General features: G+C 37.9%; 1 protein-coding gene across 22 annotated transcripts in view; it reads right to left on the bottom strand.

Moving 5' to 3' along the window:
- Nucleotides 1-22,085, bottom strand: part of HDAC9 (histone deacetylase 9) — a 459,669-nt gene that overhangs the window by 202,650 nt on the left and 234,934 nt on the right. For all 22 annotated transcript variants that reach the window (XR_005256087.1, XM_038129895.1, XM_038129893.1 and 19 more), the window contains 3 exons: nucleotides 20,188-20,309; nucleotides 5,220-5,348; nucleotides 3,239-3,354 (listed from right to left, as the gene is read on the bottom strand). Coding sequence is in view for 21 of the 22 variants with exons in the window: in XM_038129895.1 (XP_037985823.1) it covers nucleotides 3,239-3,354; nucleotides 5,220-5,348; nucleotides 20,188-20,309 (367 nt within the window). In the remaining variant the exon portion in view is untranslated. The remainder of the gene's footprint in view (nucleotides 1-3,238; nucleotides 3,355-5,219; nucleotides 5,349-20,187; nucleotides 20,310-22,085) is intronic.

The raw sequence follows: 22,085 nt of genomic DNA, 5'->3' as shown, positions 1-22,085 counted from the left end.
ATGAGCAACCATGCTTCAGTTGTGCTGTGGGACCTGCTGAGAACACCTACGTGTGCATGTTTATACGCCCATTTATAGATTATGAGGGGAAGACAAAATAGTTTAGCTTTAATACTTGTCAATTGCGGAGCTAATTGTAACAGCTTTCAATATTCACAATTACTTGTCTTTCTTGAGGCTTTTGGGATGATCTTTGAAAAAATTAAGACTCACTTCACATACACTTGACACAAACCTCATCTGGTTTGAAACCACCTAGCTTGTCAGAAACCGACACATTTTTCCACTGACTTCTTACAAAGATCATCTCAAGGAGCTGAGTATTAAAAGCATAGGGCTGTGGAGTTGTACAAAACAAATATGTGTTTATCTGTCACTTATGTAATTTATATCTCCTGTATAATCAAGTGTTATTCTAGGAAATACTGCTTTCCAAATCACAAATAGAAGAAAGAAATAGATCTGAAGCCCAGTTACACCAACTGGAAACTTTCCATTGCCTTCAATGGCTTTTGACCAGACCGCGAATGCCTAAAATTAATCATTTCACATGACTAAAGCAGGTTGTCCCTGTGAACTCAAGGGACATGCTGTGCAGGGGCTCAATTCTGCTTGCATTTCTTAGGCAAGTAAGATTTAGCCCCAGCACAGCAGGTGACCTGAAAGAGTATGGCATGCTACAGGAGACAAATAGCTACTGCGGTGAACCTTGATGATACTGGAGACAACTGTGCCTAATAAAAACAGGATTTTATTTATAAGGTGCAATTAAAATCCTGAGTTCTACTTTCAAGTTTCATATAATGAGACCAGTGTTTTAACAAATGGTAGTGAAAGTAACATTAAGGGAACTGTGATAGTAAAAGATTATCTGCAAAGCTGCAGCATGTGCAGTGCACCTTTGTTCATTCAAAAAATTGTAACCGTCTACCCACCAGACTGTCTGCTCCAGAGAGTAAACCACTTAAAAGTCTCACTATTCCAATGGATGTGGTAAAAATACTTTAAAAATCTGTTTCATTACTGATAATGCTCCAATTCTGTCCCTGCACTGGAGTGTAATCATTTACGGTACTGACTCATGTTTTACTGGTAAATGACTCTGTCATAGCAACCTGCTTTTCCCCAGCAAAAAGTGTTTTATTTGCTGCCATGAAAACCGCGGCCATCCACCCACTCAGATATGAGCACAACACTTACTGCAAATGTCACAACAACGATTATGAAACAACAGCCATGTGAGTCATACGGGATTGCAGAAAAACAAGTGATATTTTGGGTGATTTTGGAACACTCAACCTATTATTAGAAACTTCTGTACTTTGTGAATTGGATTAAAAACTGATTAGCCGTATAGCCCTTGAGAGCTGGCTAACACTAAACTAGGGAAGAGATATGTAGGAGTTTGGCTGCTGTTAAACTACCAAAGAAAATCCCACTGAAATAAGAATCACTGAAGCTGAGATTTATGGAAAATGTTTGAACCCACAGGACCACAGTACTGAGAGTCAAGTAACAAGAGAGGTAAAGAAATCTCCAAGTGGATCCAGAAGTGGAAGTCTGTAGTTTCGGTTTCTTAGCACATTTCACCAAGTGAAGTGACCGAAGCCAGCATGCAGAGCTCAACTTCTAAAGGAACGTTTTAGGCTTCTTTGAGCATCTTTGAATGTAGGTCGGGGTTATAATTTTTGATGTCTGGCACAGAAGTGGCGAATAATATCCAATGTAATGTTCTACTAGCAAACAGAATATAGCAGCTGGTTCTCGCTACAACCTTTCCAAATCTCCCCAGAGACCACCAGCCTGACCAGCCTGTATGTATTTCTGATGGTTCAAGTGTCCAGAAACTGTAACATGCAAAGTTATGAGCACCATGTATCAGTCTGAGATATTACTACCTTTCCATTTTGTAGAACCCTCAAGACAGTGAAAGATCCAATTGGACAAGATTTCCTGTTTCATACAGCACGTAATAACACCCACATATTACCCAAAATATTATCTAAAACATTCCCAGTAGTAAAACACATAACTTAATTCCACTGATCTAGGATCTGATCTAATCCTAATGATGGATCTTACTCTGCATCATTTAAATTTCTTTGCAATCACATATGGGGGGCTATGAGACAAGACCACATGTTAGCCATCAATGCAATTTTTTTTTCTTTTTGGTTACGGGCCAGAGAGAGGCTACTAATCAGTGTGCAGAGGTCACCCACCTGCCCCCTGGATCATAGTTCACACACACAATTAATTCATTATGGGGAGAAGTCACTGCTGGAGGTTGAACTGCCCATTCCAGGGCTTTTTTTAGGTGAATGTCCTGCCACTGACCTGGAGAAATAGCTCCATTAACTAAAACTCTGTTGAATCACATTTTCTTATGCAATTTTTCTAACATAAACAGCATAAAACAACAATTAATAGAAAATCTTGCCACCAAAGCAGGAACTGTGGTAATTATAGGCTGGATATAGTATATTGTGGAATTTGAGTCTCTCTTAGTCAAACTAGTTCACTGTTCCTTTACAATATTGTCATGGAAGGCATGACTTGGGCATGTCATCTGTGCTAAATGAGGTTTATCACAACTGATTTACCATCTGCATTCCTGCTGTTATAGGCACGTATGTATGAAACAGAATAAGGAGTAGTTAAGATTCCTTCCATTTGCAATCTCACTTTACAAAACAAGTATTCAAGAATTCTGGCATGACATTTACAGTGGTTAAGTACTGCCCTGATAAGGAAACTGAGATACAGTTAAGTAAAAGGGAGATGTGACAAGGATTTAGTCACTTAACTCCAACACTGTGATTAAAGAAATCTACTTCAGCATTCATGTGAACCCAGGACCACCTTAGATCTTAGATGTGTTAGAATCACCAATGCCTAAACCACTTTTTTGTATGCAGGAGTTCTTTATCAGCATTCAGCACTGAGCACCTCTTTCAGGTCATCCCAGAAGGTAATATTCTGTAACCAAGTTCCTTTCACAGCTCTCTCCACTTTTACAGTAGCACTACGGCTGCTTTTCCCTGAACTTTTGTTAACATACAGTCTACTGAACATGCATCACATACATAAAGATATATCACATATATAACACACTGAGATGTCAGCCTGTAGTGTCCTGGTACCCCAATTACTCTGCTGGTGAGTATAATCAAATCAAATCTCCCATCTTCTTCAGTCTAGAAACCTGAGCAATTATCTACACAATAATGAGTCTTACCTCAGCTTGAATGTTAGATGGCAAAACTGAGGTTTCATTTTCTGTTGCACTGCTGGTCGGACCATTGCTTGGGGAACTGGGACCTGATCCAGGGGAGCTGCTACTGACTGAGGATTCTGAAAAACAGATTAAACATACATGAATTTAACTCTGCAAAGGTACACATAATCTTGATTAATTATATAACCTTTATAGCATAGGGCTTTTTTTGCTGTTGAAAAATATCTATTGGTTACACTATTTACTTACATTAAAGACTCTTGATTCATATTCCATTGCTTTGGTTTTCTTTTCACAACTAAGAAGGAAAGATACTCTTGATCTTTCCCCTTCTGATTTGTCTGTGTCACATAAGAAGAATTTTGTATTTGTTTTTCCCACAAAGATAGTTATGATACTCACCATCAGGCAGAGATATAAACACAGAGTTTGTAATGAGTAAAGAAAAGAAACACTTTCCTTTTTAATTGTAAAGAATCCTGGATCTGTGAAAGATGAGGCCTATTGCCATCCTTTCTGTCTAGGAAGGGGACGAACCCATTGTGGACCAATCATTACATACACAAGTACTAATGGCAAAATATACACTTTCACTACCTCTTTGGCACAAATATGAAGGAATATTTACAGTATGCAAAGGCATAAAAATAGGATTCAAAAGGCTGCATGCTACCTTGCTTTAAAACATCCCAAGTTCTGTCTAAGACAATGGGGGAGAGGACGACCTCATTGTATGTTGTTGTATTGAGCTATTCTAATTCTACACTGATATAAATTATATATATGTAATGGAAACAATTAAGAAGGTTAAAGATGGAAGAGTTACCCACTAGTGGAAGTAACTCTCTTTCAAGGGATAACTTTCAAATTAAAGCATTCAAGAGGTTGAAGTAATTAATATCTAAACGTGGCAGCAAATATTCTATAGCTACTTCTTTGCTTATTTACTCTTTATGCCTTAGTTCATATGCAAAAATATGTTTTCACTTTGACTGACATCACAGGAGGCTTCCTAACTGTTACTTGGATCTCTTACTCTTTGATTTACTGAAGTGTCTCCATACCCAGCTATACTAACTGGCCATGTAGAAGTTCTTGCATTGTATTTTCAATAGGTATCAGAGAAGGAGAAACACAAACCTAAGATTTTTTTATCATTTTTTGAAAATTAAAATGGCATTTTTAGTATAAATAGGCATTTAAATAAAGGGCTATTTTCAGTTGAGAGAATAAAAAGCAAGGGGAAAAAGAATTCAGGGAAAAATGTCTAACCAAGGTTATGAAAGGTCTAAAAGGTCATATAGTCGATATTAATAAATATAACAGCAATCTGAAAGGCTTCAAGTTATTGTCAGAGCTAGCAGAGGTTTAATGTTTTTGCTCTTTCAATGGCATCAGGAAAAGACCTCCAGTAATAAATATTTCACATTATGCATTATTTGTAAGTGTGAAAACTGTAAAAAGAACAGTTAAAATTAAGGAAGTGGGTAGCAAGAATCTCATAGAGGTTTCAGCAAATGGAATTAATAAATTACCTGCAGAAAAATTATAATTTGGTAATAATTTACCAGGAAAATGCTTTTCTTAGTAACTTTCACGCTTACATTCACATCTCTGTTCCAGCTTCACACATGACATACTGTGTAAAGTTGTCACAAGAATTGCATGTACAGGGACATCAATGTGTTTATTCAAGTTGCATTTTAATTCCATCTTGGTGTGACATAATTCTGATATGGCAAGTGAATTCACACATATGTCTTATAGACTAGGAGCAGTTGATTGCATAAAGACATGGCCTGATCACCTGAAAAAGCCACAAATCTACTAAATGTCAAAGCAAAGTCAAAGCAAAAATGGTCCGGATGAGGCCAAATACTGCAAATGCTCATTTCATTTAGCAAACAGTTTCAATTCTGATGTACCACCACTACTCTGTGAGCTGTGGCAACTGATGCAGAATTTCTCCATCCTTACTCACCTGTCACCTCAAAAAGACGCTTCTTGAATGAACTGATGCTTCCATCCTTCCTCCTGAGTAAAGGACTGCTTCTCCTTTCTGTCACCTTCTGTTTTAATCTTGAACGTACCTTCAAATTGGGCTCTGAAGCTGGAAATGAAGAAAAGAAAATATGTGACTACAAACCCAATACCTGGCTTGTGTCAGACACCACTGACCCTGTAGGACCTCATCTGGTCCAAGGAGGACTTGGAGGCAGAGATGTTACTGCCCAACCTTCTCAGTCATCTTGTTGCTCCTCATAAAACTTCACTTTAGATTGGAAGCTAGGAAAGAGTTGAAGAGAGCTGAAGTACTTGGGATCTCAGCATTTTTCTCATTCCATTGCAACTTTGAAGTTATCCATTAATTATTGCTACTACCATATGTATTAATAATAAATGAATGCTAATTTAATTTACATTATTTTTATCTCTCTTGTAGGTGAAAACTTGGAAAACACATCTTGGAACTTGGAATATTATAACTGGATTAAGGTTAATTGCAGAAACAGAGATTAGCCTCTACTGGTGCCTTTTGATTTCTCTGAGAAATATAAATTACGACAAGCCCTGCTGGCAGAACATTTCTTGGTCAGCGATTTTAGGCCCAGAACTTTAGTGTTTTCTGAGTAACACACCAAACAACTAGATTTATGACAGTATCCTAAGAACATTTACAGAGAAAAATATATGCTCTGAAAATGAAGAAGTGGGGTTGATTCCCAGAAAACCTAGGATTATATTTAACGCACTTTGGGCAAGTTCCACCTTTGTTTCCTTAATGGATACAGTCTTTTCATATGAAGGCCAGCTCTGCTGTGCCTTTTATTTTGTAGGATTTTTAGCATGATAAAGTGTTTCCTGTAGTCATTGATTTGTTCTTCAAATAAACCCTGTATCAAACAGACTGCTAAGAGCTAGTGAAAGACAATAGCGGAAAAGAATTTGTTTATATCTCCCTTTCTGGAACTGAGGATTGGCCAAGCAATATCTCAAAACAGAGAGAGCTAAAAACTGGGATCAGCCCTCTCTCCTATGCATAGATGTAAACCCAGCCTCAAAGAAGGAGCAAGAGTTAGCAGAAAACCGAAATACATTATATCTTCACTCAAATCAGAATTACATCACTTGTCACTTTGGGGAAGAAACACAATCCTACACTTCTAATACTAGTCCCTTCCCTCAAGTCACATTGCACACCTTTTTTCCTTCTGTCCCACCTGTTCTCTCAGGGATGGGGAGGCTAGAAATGGTCACTGGAAGGCAAGGGGGCTGCACCTCACTGCAGAGCTGCTGTGACTAGCAATACCTGCTGTCACACGCTGACCTTTGTCACATACTGCATTGCACGTGGCCAGGGCTGCCCTCTGAAAACCCTGTGCCTTAAATACATTTTAGACCAAGACGCATAGGCTAGAACAACACTGGAAATCTTCAATAATAAAGCTATTAACTAGAAATTTATTTTTATCACCTACTACCACTGTTAAGATGAATGGCTCTAACAATAAAGTACAGATGACTTGTTTACTCTCTCAGATACTATTTGCAATTATATTGAAAATATAAAATACAATAATGGGCTATGATTACAGTATATGCTATCACCACAGATCTCACCAGGTGTGATGACATTTAAAAGAAAAGGCCTTCACTCCTTTTGCACTTACATTTATTTCCATTTCTACTATCCTGTACTTTTTAAAAAGAGAAGAATATGTCTGTACATACTCTGTCTGCGCATCCGTGACAGATGATTGTGATATAAATCCTCTGCAACACTCACTGGAGAAATTCTCCACTCCTATTTAAATGTTTCATGCTTAGTCACAGCAATTTCCCTTCTATTTTTACCAAATTCCCATCACATTGTGCATCTGAATCCATCATATAAACACAGAAAACACATTTTTAAGTCAATGTATAAATTTATGAGCCATCCGAGAAGATGCATGAAAAACAGCAATAATTTTAAAATGGAAATAATCAATTTTAATATTAAATGGCATGGAGGATAGTGGTTTTAAAATTATAAAATAAACCCCACAATACTAAGCTAATTGTTCAAAGCTAATGTTTGAAGAGTGTTTGCTTCAAATTCTGGCTTTCCTGAATTTTCTCCCTGCAACACTGCCAACTCCTAAGAAAACATACAAAACTAAGCAATTTGAGGCTATCAGGTCCAATGAAAAAAATGTAGAACCAAACACTGGTTTCTTGATTCCCAGCAGTGGCTGAGGCATTGGCTTGGTGCATGACTGTGGAGAACCTTGAACCACCCTGCTCCACCAAGGCTGGGGCAGAATTATCGTTCACTCCAAGAGGTATGGATCACCACAGCAATCCCATGTGCTTCAGTGCACTCCTACATGAGGGCAGTAATAAGACATCTGTAATTGTCAACTCTCTTCTGACAATTAAAAAGACAAAATTAAGTATTTTAAGCTTCAACTATGGAGCTGTGGACTGCAATTATAAACATATACATATATATACACACTGACTACCTCAAAGCACATACATAAGATCATTTAATAACTGTTTTAGTCCTTTAAAACTCTGAATTGTGAACATTAGCAAAAAGTGAAAATAAAATTTTCAAACCTTTTTTAAAATTAGATAGTTCCCCTAGTATTTGCAAGACACTTGGAAAGTCTCAGTAGAAAATGGCCCAGAATCATTATAATTAATTTGCCTTATGTTTCAAATGAGTATTTGGCTCAGTACTTTAACTAGTGGCTCTTAGAAGTGGTTCTACAGAGGGGTAATGTTCAAAATAACTGTTTTGCATTAGCCACCCTGCAAGTATTTTTACTGCACATTATTTGCTCCTTTGCTCAGCTTAATTAATCCACTGCCACAGCTGACTATGTTCATCACACAAAGGCATTCTCCGTGGGGAAAATTGTCACATGGGGAGTCAATGCCAAAAAATCTTTGACGTTAAAGATTTACTCCCCAGCTTGCTGCCAAGTAGCTTTCTCAAATACAAACCCCTAAGAAGTAACTTTTTTTTGCTACAGTAATACCAAAAAATTATTGAAAAGACCATCAGGGAATCTATATGGTGCTTCAACCATGAACTAAGACACTGACACAGCAAGAAAATTAATGCACATGGCTAACTTGCTATATGCTAACCATCCCACTGGGGTCTAGAATTCAAAACTAGATTAATTCTACCCCACAAAGCACACATCCTGTATCTCATCTTCCCAAGGAAAAGAGGCCTCTCTAAGCACTGGAAGTGTGGAATGGTGTGGGTTTTACTGGGTTTGATGACTCCAACTGTAGTGAACTGAATCATCTGACCAAGGAGCCCAAATGCCACAGACGAGAAAAACAAGAGCACGTGGCCAGGAATGTGGCCATGAGGACAGGGTACACAGCATGGCAAATTTTCATGGCAGCAGTCTGACTGGTTGGGCTGTGAATCTAAAATCTTACTAAGAAACAGTCTATAGCTGATACTGGTTTAGTTGGTCTATGTTTAGCTAACCTCTTTGCTCCACAAATCTTTGCACTTCCATTATATTTAGCATTTTGGAACAAGTAATAATCAATTTATACTTGGAGAAAGCGAACATACATTATTTGAAAGTGCTTTATTGCAAAGAAAAAAAAAGACACAGCTATTTTCTCTGAAGACCAACAAAGCCCATGACATTGTTCTCAATGGGAATCAGCTGGTACCCATTTGAGTGATCCACTTCAGAGGATTTCAGGAAGAACTAATCTAAAAATGACATTTTTTATGTAGATGTAGCATAATTTCGAATAATGAGATGTTGCAGTAATAAGGCCTGTTCTGTTTTATTGCTATTACCTGGCTTATTCTCTTTTAAATGCTGGTAAGTATAGACTGATGCTGATCTTTAAATCATTCTAAGTGGGAAACAGATATGAAAGACACAGAAAGGATTAGTTCAAACAACAGCAGATAATATCACCGGCAATCAAAGGATTGATTACCTAACATTTTGTCATGACTTGTAATTGTGTCTACAGAACTAAGAACTTTGGCTGTAGGTGAAGGAGAAAAACAGTGTCTGAATTAATTTTCTCATATTTTACAGAGGCTTCATAGAGGAAGAAAAAATAAAGTAACTGTACTGTTAAAAATGGAAAATATACAGGCTTCTATGTAGGTACACAATAATTTCATCACATGAGCTATCACTGATAGGTGAAACAAACTAGTCTCTCCTAAGAAACACGATGCTCAAATATAAGCACAAGAGATAGGAAAATGATTCAGTGAAGTCATTACATCCTATACTCTGCTTTGCTTAATATTAGCAATTTGCAGATTCTAGCATTAAATAATATAGCCTGGGGCCAGATTGCTCCCAAATGAGCTGAGGTTTTCTTGACAGGGCTTTTCTTCACTGTTTCTTTTTATTAAACATACAGAGATATTTAAGAAGAAGGAAAGAAAATCCTTTTTACGCATGGGGAGAAGACATACATGAAGAGAATGTAAAAGACAATAATGCACTACTTTCTGATGGTTCCTGGAACACAGTAGTACTTTTGTATCAGAAGAGTGTGTGCCAACTTCAAATCAGCATTTAATGAAGCCAGGCAGGAAATGGGGGATGGGAGAGGGTGCACAGCAAGCAGGTCCTCATCTTGAGGCTAAAGCCCTATATAGGAAGCCTGAAGAACAGAAAGTGAGCTTTTGTCCAGATTCCAAAAGGCTCTAAAGTGAAAGCATTTCCTTTTCCTCACAAGCAGGCTGGCTTAGAAAAGCTGTGGGGCAGTCGAGGTAAATGATGCTAAATTTGGCTAAAAAGATTCCAACACCAGCATAAGCAACAGTGGCAAAACTGGCAACCTACTCAAGAAAGATAAATTGCCCACCGTTGCCCAGGCATCGACTGTTATCACTAAGATCCTTTTTAAAACAGCAACCTGAACTTCCCTAACATAATTAGGTCACCAGAAAAAATTAAAAACAAAAGAATTCAAGATCTTCAAGCAAATCTTCACAGGTATTCTCTATTTCTTTAGCTGTAGATTTTTTCAAGCTGTGAAAGTCATATGTACTGGTTTGAATATATTCTGCACTGTACTCCATATAGGAGTTTGGTTTTTTTCTGGTTTGTATCTAACAAGTATGAGTTATTGAAAAAAGAGTCAAGAAGTCTGTTAATTCACACCACAAAGGTTGCTTTTTTAAATACTATTATACTAGAGACTCATGTACAGACAAGGATTTTGTGCTGTACAACACACAACCATAACACTCCATGCCTAAGACAGCTCAAAGTTACAGCACAAAATGATGATGTGTGGGTACAGACCATCCAGAACTGCAAAATGAGCACTAAGATAGCACTGGTTAGCCCAATGGGGGTATTGCCAGCGCACCACTTATTTATCCTTTCTCAAGTTTCTTTCTAGCACTCTGGCAATTGAATATTTTCAAGAAGATACTGCATGTGGATAATGAGATAACTTGGAAATTTCTGTTGTGATTTATCCTGAAGCAGGAAGGGCAGAACTGGAAAAAAACACACTGTGAAGTGTAAATGACAAAATGAGTGACCTCATTTTGTCAGGTCCATTGCATAGCTCAAGAGGTTCCTGGGTGCTGTGGGATCCCAATCACCCTGGCAATAAAAATAAATAATAAAGCAGCCTGCCTGCCTATGCTATGCCAGGACCAGGAGACCAAGGAAAAGATCAAATCCCAAATTAATACTGCAACAAAACTAACCAGAACAGTCATAGGCTCCTAAGAAGCTGATATGAAAGTTGTGGGCTAAAGAGAAACTTCCTAGTTTCCCCTACAGTTGAGGTAGGCAGAATCAAATGCACAAGACAGCCCTAAGCACCACCAGAAAGGATAAACATGAAGACAATCTGGGCTTCTTCAGCAAAACTATGGATGCAACCAAAGCCTGGCAGAAAGCTAGAGAGGCAGAGAGGCACAGGTCAGGGACAAAAGCTGTTTCCAGCTTCCTCAGCTGCTTTGTCAAGAGTTGTGAACAAGTCCTGAGAGACCTGGTGGTCTCACAGCCTTTATGGCACGTGGTTCTCACAATCATGTAACTGTTCTCTGCTCTCAATGAAGTTTCTGATTGCTGCTCTGGCTTCCTGTAAGCAGCCACAGAGTGCTTCAGCCACCTCCACATGATTATATAAAGCATAGGCAAGACGAGTGGTGCCTCTTTGTCTTCATACATGACTGACTGACATTTGCTGTAGAAGGCCACATCCCAATGGAAGACAATATTGGACAAAGTACACGTGGACATTCTCCCCACTGGATGACAGACTAGAAGATGGCAGAAATATGCATGTAGTATAATTCTGTGGATTCAATGACTTCTCAATTCTGGTGATTGAAAATGCCACTTCTGAAAGAGTATTAAATTAGATTAATGAGAGTGAAAGCTATTTACTCATGCCCTCTAAAGCTCTTCCAAGAACTACATGGACCTGACTGCTGGGTGGTCCCATCAAGGCAGGAGAACCAGATACAGCAGTACAGGATGGAGATGCTTTGTTTTTCTGGCTTGCATCACCTAATGTGTTTTCAGGATCCACTGAAACTGTTTCCTGTACAACCATTCACTTTATGGGGAGCGCTGGTCATATGTGAAACCCTTTAGTCCTTTGCTTTATTTTACTTCTGTACAAGGTAAAATGCTTTATTTTTTCAAACTAAGGTAAATACCCATGCCCTAAATAAAAAAACATGTTTAGTGAAACACATGGTAAAAGAGCTAATTAGATTAGAGGGGATCTTACAGCCCTTTTGCTCTCTTCAGGCTAAGGAAACCAATTTAACAAGATTAGAAAATTTTCATTAATTTTCTAAAGCAGGTTAAAAAAAACTAAATAGTCCCTGAAGCTACTTTAAAAATCTAACTTTTCTTTGGTATTCACTGCAGTCTGTATGAAACACAAAATATTTGTTTCATTATCCATGCAGCCAAGTGTTATCGTTCTAGGCACAATTTATTGAGCTAGATGTAGAAATTACTCTGGATTTAGCCAAAATTGGAGATCTTGAATATCTGAACAGTAGGATGTATGATTCCTGTTGGTATATGTTCTTCGTGTATCCTATAAGGCAAAAGAACAGGTCTCTCGATAGAGCTTTTAATAAATTCTGTTTTTTAGCAAAGAAACAGCATCTCCTTGCATTTGCACCATGGGGTTCTATAGCAGTTTCAAGAAGGCTGTGGTTTTACTGGGCCTTATGAATCCTCGTTACATCTCAAGTCTGCTGAAACCACGACATTTCACTGCTATGTCAGGTTCATCTTAATCTTCTTACAGGTAAAATAATATCCTTTTCCGATAATAAGTAGGGGATTAAAAAGCAAATACTACTACACTGGCTTGAACCATAGAATTAAGGAATAAGGATAGTTTGAAATTAATTTTCATCTTTTCTCTCCGTTGTCAAATTCTGTCATTTTATTACACGTTTATAGCACTTTCTGGAGCCAACTCATCTGAGTTCTCAGGAGATGTAAAGGAGAAAAGAAGATGAAACAGGTGTTTGAATAGAGGGTATCCCTCATTTAAATCATAGTAATTCAATAAATAAATTAAGATATGCATGACTGGCAGTCCTCCTGGTTAGGTCTCCACTGGTAATTCTTATCCTTTCTTCTGACCATCTATACCAGTCAGCTCTACCTGGGAAAAAGTGATGGGAACACAATATCCTACTTTCTGCAAATATAGCAAATCTCTCTTCAGTCTAAATCCTCCTCCCAAATCCACTGAATCCCAAGAAAAAATATTCTGTTCAGTGAAGAACTGTCACAGATAATCCCCTAGCCCACGAAGTCAAGGCTTTTGCCATGGTCACCATCTGACCCGTAGATACATAATCTATTTTTTATAGAATAATCATGTTCATGATTATGTTGTTCCCCAAGCCCCATAAAAGAAGGAACTAGTTCACAGGGCACTTAAATACCACAGATTTTAATCTAAGAAAATATCCAGCAGTGATAACTCGCTAACGTCAGGCAAAAGTACAGTCCAATATTTCATCAACCTTCAGAAATTCATGATGAAATACCATCACCTTCTCCCCCAGTTTAAAAGGGCATCAGTGTCATCAGTAAATGTGAGCTAGTTAGGTCAGGACTGCTGAATCATACTCTGGAGTTGTCCAAAAGCAACAGGGTGCCAAGAAAACAAAAGCAACCAAAACACAGTGTATCTTGCTCTCCTAGCAGATAAAAACCATTGGCCAAGTTCATCTCAAAAGCAGGAAGGCAATTCAGCCCCACTGAAGAAAAATTAAGACAAAATTGGCTCCAAAGTTGTTTGGACATTCAGGACACGTTTGTCTTCTTGAACTTCTCTAGGCAACGCCAACTTTGTGAAAGCATCATCTCATGTTAAGCAAAGTGAGAAGAAAAGCCCCATGTTTGAAGTCTTAGTTGGACATCCATACTACACCTTCACAACCGTATGGAATTAAAAGAAATTTATTTTTAGATAGATTCTTTATGCTCTGGGATATAATTCCAGTCCTCTACAACTTAATTAGCTAAATTCACAATGTAAGCTTCCATCTGGTAGAGTAATTTAACAAGAATAATTGTGCACCACCATAACTCAACGAGACACTGAGGAAAACCATTGAAATGCTATTTCCTTTCCTTTGGAAGAGAATTATGTACAATTTCAGCATGCTTTGCATTTCTAACAGTTAAAGCCAACAGGGAGGTATCATTCTCATTTATATTACTTTCCCATGAGAAAATCAAAAGCAAAGTACAAAGCTTATGCCTTTGCTCATGAATGGCTCTGTAATACTCACTTGGCTTTAGCCACAACATGTTATTTGGCAGCTAAACCCCTTAATTAGAGTTGTGGGTTTGAATAGATTTTTCAGTGAAACTATGTTTTGCAGGATTTTGGAGAAGTGCAGTCTTTGCTAACCAGTATCTTCTATTTTGGATGATCCCATACCATGTGATTTCCACTTTTCACTTCTCTGTTTTTCATCTTTAGATGTTCTTGTTTACTTTTCTAAAAGTTTTCAACTGTCCCTGCTCTAGATACACTGGAAGAAAATTCCTAGTCCTATTGAAATCAAACAGGACAGTTTCTACTGACTTCAAAGAGTCTCAAATTTTGTATGCAGTATTTCGTAACTTATTTATCCAGAGGGAATAAGCTTTGAAATACCCATTAAAAACATTCCACTTCATTTTCAATGGAAATTATGCCCTTAAAATGCTTTAGACTTTAGGACTGCTCCCTGTTGCTTATTGAAGGGGTTTCTATAGGTTCAAAAGTCAAAAAGGTGTCTTTTATCTGATTACTTGCTTATCAAAAAATTATGCATGGTATTTCTTAATGCTAATTTATAAAGCATTTTTGAAGACATACACAGTGTAAGAAAGCTTTTATGTACTCACATGAAGCAGAATTTCATAATTCAATTTTGGTTATACACTGGTCAGTAAAAGAGCTAGGACAGTATTTTTGATCAAGACTGAACTATCAGTTTCATTATGAAAAAGGGTCGGTAGCATCATAGATTAATTACTGGCAAAACAGAACATGATATATATACATGGAGTGGGATTATTGCTAAAAGAGAAAGATATTGAATCCAGAATCTGAGTAAATTTTTTACCCACTCACAAGAGACTTGCTTTCTGCAATTAAAAGTAATTGTTAAATAAAATACATGAGAGGAATAACCTTCCCCTGATAGGAAGACTATGATGGTCTTCATGAGAATCATTCTAGTGATGACTCCTGTTGAACCCTGGTGCAGGCCCTGGCAGCTTTCATGATACCAAATCAAGCCTACACAAGTTCTTTTCTCTGACAGTGTCATTAAGCCTACCCTAGCACTCGTTTTTATTTAGTTTTAAGGTATCTCAAATAAATTCTGCTCTAACTTGAGCTCAATCAGAATGACAGGAAATCCCTCCTCAGTCCCAGCTTGGGAGGCTGAAGTGCTCTGATGGGTTGGAGACAACAGCAGCCACACACTGTAGCTACAACTACATCACATTTCCTTGGAACTGCTGGCTCCCAGGGCCTGGACACTGGCTTGGCCTGTTCATTATATGAATCTGGGAGCTTTGCCTCCAATTCACTCTGCAACTGCAAGTGGAAGTTTTTTCTCTTTCTAAAAATTCCTACTACTAATTACATGCTCTGAAGTTATTGATTCTGAATTTGGAAAGGCTGAGAACATTTGGTGAAGAGTCAAGATTAGAGTACCTTTCCTCCTTGCTGTAATAGGTACTGATTTCTTCTGGGCACTAACTATTTACCTAGTCCAAATTTGTCAAGACAGTTCACCAACCCAGGAAAATACAGAGTCGGGAGAGGCAGGAATGCTTAGCATCCCTGGAAAATGGGATAAAAATTAGGAGAATCATATGTTTGCCTCATTTCCCTCCTTCAATAAACGAAGTGCCTCTCCCATTTATTGTTCTTGCTCATAAATTCAGAGAAAAATAGCACTTTTCTCCACCGAGCTGGACTTCCTCATTTGGCAGACATAGTAATTGAGGGTTTGGGATACTACAAGGCTTTTTTTAAAAAATAAAAACCAAAAGAAATACAGCTTTTTCATATACTGTTACATCACAAAAGAATGTTTTTCCTAGAAAATGCAAACAGAAATACAATTTGGTGGCACACAAGTGGGAAGGAGAAAAACCTTCACACACAAAACGTTTTTCTTCTGATTTTCAACTGCTCCACTAAACTACTGAGTCACTAAGTGCATGAAGAACTGTAAGGAAATATTCTAATTAATTTCTTTTCTTAAAAAATTACATCTGCTGAGTTCTCACTCAGGAATCTTTCATTCTCATTTACACAAGAGCTACACTGTTATTCTACTGCCTAATCAGGCTAACTTAATATGGGTTTTACAGAGTGATCTCCATGGCTGTGCAGGACAGCCTTCTTCCTCTCTTTCATCACAATATTAAACAATCCTTCATCTCCTCTTTTTTCCTGTATGGAATTACACAACTTCTCCCATCCAAGGAAGAACCTCGTACTATTTGTTATTTAAAAAAACCCCATGGTATGTTTCCATTGAATATGCTTCCAATTTTTGGAAAGTGAGCTACAAACATCTTCTTACATGGTTACACTGTGAGAGATCTTCAGATCCCTAAGCACAATGCAAGTCATAAACATACAACTCCATCTACAAAGATAGATTCAACTGGCACAAAATCAAAATAAATAGGAATACTGATTGACATTCCCATTCTTCCATGATTGTGCTAAACTCAGGAAAGAAAAAACAGTTCACACTTGATATGATGATGTCCCCAGAAATTTCTTCCAAAAAAGCCAAAACATGAAACAAAATGCAGAAATTCCTTCTACAGCAACATTTTAAAAAAGTATACCGCTTTGGCCAGAGAGCTTATCCTTGTTGGAACTTACCGGCTTCTGCTGGTTTGTGTCAACACTTGCATACAAAAAATGAAATTTTAAAGACTGGAGAAAATGCAAATGTCAGGGCCATTTGCCAGAATTTCTGCATTTTGAAAAGGTAGAAGAAAAAAATAGAAAAAAAATTATTTGAAAAGCTCTTCTACCCTACCAAACTCACGTTACTTATTGTGTTTTGTATCCTCATAAAGAGGATAATATTTTCCTGGACAGATAGTCACAGAATAGAGGAGCTCAACAAGAAAAAGTTCCCCAAGTACATGGCTCCCATCAGAGCCCTTAAAACAGTCAGTATGAATTTCAAAAGTGTTCAGTAATAGGGAGGTATTTTCAAACCTCTCTGGGTAATTTAGACACATTAGTCTCATTGGAAGTTAATGAGCCATGTGCTGCTCAGGCTTTTTGGGTGCTTTGCAGAAAACACATTACAACTAGTAACCATGGTGCAAGTTTTGGGGATTTTGAAAATTTGATCTTATGCTGTTTACACTAAATTCTGCTTGTAGCTACAGATGTGTAGCTTCTCATGGTGTATTTATCTATCCAGTGAAGCAATAGCTCCCCATGCTCTACTCTTTTCAAAGTCTGTCAACACCAAGCATCTGAATGCAGCTGTGCAAAGAGCTGCATATCCTGGCCTCTAGCCCCTAGGACAGTCCCAATCCTCCATGCAGCTAAACTTTCTGAAGCCCACTGCTGACAACTTCTGCTGCATCTTGTACAGAAAGGAACAATCCACATGGCTGAGACTTGTTGAGTAACCACAGTCACTGCACTAGGATGTTAACTCTGGTACCTAAACACTGACAGAGCAAGACTCTTAAGTCCTAGTTATCTAAGCATTCCACCATTCTACATACTAGAAGAGTAAAAGTTGCAGAAAATATTTTCCTATGTACCATTCTTTAGGAATTAATTTTTAGAAGATTAGAAAGGAGATGCCACTTCAGGACTAAATAAGCAAAGATTAAATGGATTACTGAACAAGAAAATAAGCAAGCAAAATTCATGATTTACTATGCCTGTGTGACACTTGGCATTCCCTTAGCACTGAAAAACACATTAGGATGTCAGGGAAGAATCATTCAGCTTTGTTTCCCATTAAATCTGATCTAAGAGTACCTGATTCAATCAGAATTATCTTACAAGAGCATTTTAACAAAGTTGGAGAAGAGAAATATACCTCTGTATCTTATATTATAAAGATTAAATAAAAAAAAAAAGTAACCTAAAAAGTAAAACAAAGCTGTAATTAAAAGTCACAACAGGTATTCCTTTCTTAAGGCTGAAAGGAATGTGGGGTCTGCTTTCATATGAATTGCTGACTTCACGCAGGTTCAGCACCACAGAGAGTTTGCCAGGAGCCAGTGGCAATAAGAGTTCATAGCCTAAAGGGAAGGAAAAGAGGTTCACCCCTCATGGCAAAGGTCAGATTTCTGCAGGCTTACAGCCTGTCCATATACATGAATGTTCGTGGGACATCTTTGTCTAGTAAGGTCCCGTGAGGATGACACAGGCTCCACAATGTCCCCTCTGCCTGGAGGATGGCCCTACAGCCACCCAGAGCAGTTTAGGGTCATTTGACTTGTGTCGATTTGGTTCCTGTTGCTTTACACTCAGCCTGATGAACAATCATTGAAAACTTTCTGGGCATGTTGCTAAGACTGGAATTAAACATCTCTAGCACACAGAGACTGGATGTGTAAACAGGATATTAACAGTTGCTATTTTCACGGATATGGAGAGATATCAAATATCCTCTGTTGGTAACATACAACATGCTGTACACTTCATTTATATTTGCTTATCAGAATCACTATGTCAATGTCATAGAAACGTTTATATTAATGATTATATTAGTATTTGTCTATTTATTCTGTAGATATCTTTTCAGAGAGTCATCATGTCCTTTGTTCAATTTTGGAACTGATGCACTGCATGCCCAAATATTTGGAATAACATATAGAAAACATCTGGATTTAATTATATTATAGTCCTCTTATGCAGACAATGGGAATTGAATTAAGGAATATTTTGAAACCCCCACAGAGATATAGAAGTATTAGCAGCTGCACGAGAACTTTACTGTTACAAAGTCAGAAAATGTTTTGTTTTACAGATCAACAGGCTGACACATCATAAATATCAATCATAATGTTTAAGATACATAAACATGGAAGAAAAATTAAAGCTTGCATTTCAAATACATGTAGATGAATTCATAGCATTTAGGAGATGCAGAATGCATCCTTTTGTTCAAAAAATGAAAATGTATAGTCTACTGGCATAGAAAATATATGTTGTATGGTGGTATTAAACAGAGAACCACATAAGGGCTTATTATGTTGAACAGCCTGAATGAGATTTTATAGAATCTTGTTATATTGCCACCCTATTGTACAAAGAGTAATTCAGCTAGAATAAATTAGCATTTTGCTTCGCATGCTTCCATTCCTTTGAAAATATTTGGGGATATAATATGAGCTTAGAGAGTCTGCCCCAAAGTATTAGATACAGGCTGGATTTCTCTCTGAATATCTTCTGGTTCCAAATGCCACTTCTTTTCAAGTCAGTTTTGCAGTTAGTTTTCAATCGCCCAGTGGCAAAATCGCATTCAAAGGCTGTTAGCACAGTAGGGGGCCAGACTTTCTCTCTGAACGTAACTATATCACTCAACAGCAGACTCATGCAATAAGTGATCTAATGTTTTCTTTTCCTTTTTTCCCCCCTCCTCTGAGTGTCTCCCTGCATTCCTGGATACCAGTCACTGCACCAAGGTCCTGAGGCAACAGCCACATGGACTCCACTGCCATTCTAGCTTTCTTTATGGTGAACAAAAAGCTAAGTCTACAGTTCACCTGCTGTCAAGATAATATATTCAATTTTTAGATCCTCTAAAATATTCTAAAACCTTCAAAAGAACATTTTCTATGTGTCAGAAGACAGGAAAAATGGACACAGCGCAGTGTTGGTAATAGCAAGGTCACAGGTCCGATCCCTGTATGGGCTGTTCACTGAATTGTGGGTCTCCATGATCCTTCTGGGTCTCTTCCAGCTCAGAATATTCTGTGATACGCATACAAATTCTGACAACTAATGACACAAAATATAACATTAATCCAATTCCTCCTCTTTCCATGATTTCCCCTCAAAATGCCCTGAAAAACATTGTATAAAAGCAGAATACCATCTGAAGATAGATACTTTATCTACCAAGCAGGGCAGAGGCAGTTACTAGAGCCAGAAGAAATGCAAAGAAAATAAAGATCCATGAAATGATAATCTGTTTAGAAACAAAATTTGTCAGAACTGAAGCCTGCACTAGCTGTCAGCACTGGAAAACACCAACTCTTGGTACCATGTGGCCAGGCTGATCTTGAAAATATGCAGTTTCTTTGACTTTACTCATAGTATCATCTTGAACTTATGGAATATGATATATGCCTTGCTGATGGACAGCCTGGTTAAAATAAAGGGTGGGAGAATTGCTGGGCAAAGGGCTCGAATAAACGACGCTAACTCACCCGTTTTACGAAGTGGAAAATCATCCTTAGCATCCTGTGCTCCTGGTAAAGTATATTTGTATGGTGGCGAGGCCCCACTCAGGGGTGGAGAGCTTTGATCCAGTGAGGTATGGTGGGCAGCCCTGCAGCAGACACAGAGGTCACAAATTAGCTGTCACTGAGGTGACCAGCAGTAACTATCCACACATGTTGTACACGTCTCAGCTGTGTTTATGTTCTTGTTTGCATAAGCGTGCACAAACCACAGGCTCATGTAACCAATTTCACTCCTACAGTAAGTTATGGAACTCCTTCGGATTCCCAAAAATGCATTTTTTGCACTCATTACCGAAATCACATAGGATAAGATTCATGTTGATCTACAGACAGGGTCTGTCTCCAGTTTGGGGAATTGACCATTTCAGGTGGCTGCTTTTAATATGAATCAGCTGACACACAGCAAAAGCCACTTAAGGCTTGTTTATCACGTACAAATAGACGTATATTGATCAAGCCTTCTCTATCAAAATGTGGGGGATTTTCAGGGCAGGAAGGCCTGTATGAAACAACCAGAAATACTGACCTATAATCTCTTGGATACCCCCCTCCGCCAAATTATTTAGTGGACAAGGTAAATGAAACCTTGACTTTAAGTTCAATTTGTAAATTCTGTGAGCACACCACTCTGCAACACATAGCACTCATTTCAGCAGAGATGCTTCAAGCTGAAGAGTGTTTTCTGACTACTGTTGGATGAAAGAAATATTGTGGGCAGAGATTTCTGAACAACCATGTAGAAATTGCATCACGTGGCTCAGAAACAGGGGTTGGGTTTTTTGTTTTTTGGGCGGGGGGAATTGGTTGATCTTTTTATCTCGAGGAGAGAGAAAAAGGAGAAAAACTTTCAAACTTCGTGTTTATCTAAACATTATTTTACTTGGCCTTTTACAGACTCTGCCTGTCTTTCAAATGCAGTGTGGTTAAACAATAATATGTCTCCATCATGAGAGGAAGTACTGCTTTCTGTAGCGTAGCAGAAGGCATCCTCATGTAGCAGAGCTCCTCATACTCAGTCATCTGAGGCTCAGATTACTAGTTCAGAAATCTGACATATTCAAGACACTTTTACACATTATTTGGAAGGAAAAAATTAAATAATTACTGCATCTCCACCAAATACAATGTAAGTATATATTAAGTTATTTCACCAAAATTCTCTGGTTAGCTCAGAATGCAAACTCCAAGGGCCAACCTTCAGCAATCCTTTTTAAAAAGAATAAGTAAAAGATGGAAATCTAGTGTACCATATGCAATTCTGCTTGTCCTATTGAAGGTCAATGCGGGCATGACATTTAAGTTTTTCAGAAACGCAGAGAGTTCATTTTGTTGGTTTCATTTATGTGGGGAATAAAAACTGCAAAACTGTAAACTCTTAACATGTCAACAGACCATCTGAAGGATTTGACAAAATCACCTGCTTCCATGGTCTAAGCAGGTTCTTGTCAAGGCCAAGTTATCATAAGAATATGCAGTCCGGATACTAAAATCCTGAGTCAGAAAAGTTAAATGACCACAGTCTTTCTCAAAATCCTTGTGAATTACTAACACCATTCAAGCAACTTCACTGGAAGCAAAGCAGCATCTCTTCAAGAAGAAATGTTTTGTGATTGATTCAGCATCCAAGTAAGACAAACACAAAGTTGTTCTAACTGCAAAAAATTAAGATACGTGGAATAATGACAGGTATGGTTGTAAAATTTGTGATAGCAACAGCTATAGATGCTACAGATGAAGCAGCTGAAATACAACCAGTTATACAGATTTTTGAGAGAGTCTTGTTCTGTATAGTTCTCATCACTGAACACCAAATACTCCTCAGTTCAACCAGAAATATAACATTCTGGATTTTGCTAATCTTT

Source organism: Motacilla alba, chromosome 2 (assembly GCF_015832195.1).
Source record: "Motacilla alba alba isolate MOTALB_02 chromosome 2, Motacilla_alba_V1.0_pri, whole genome shotgun sequence".
NCBI classification, from domain to species: Eukaryota; Metazoa; Chordata; class Aves; order Passeriformes; family Motacillidae; genus Motacilla; species Motacilla alba.
This window is presented reverse-complemented; position numbering and strand designations above follow the sequence as displayed.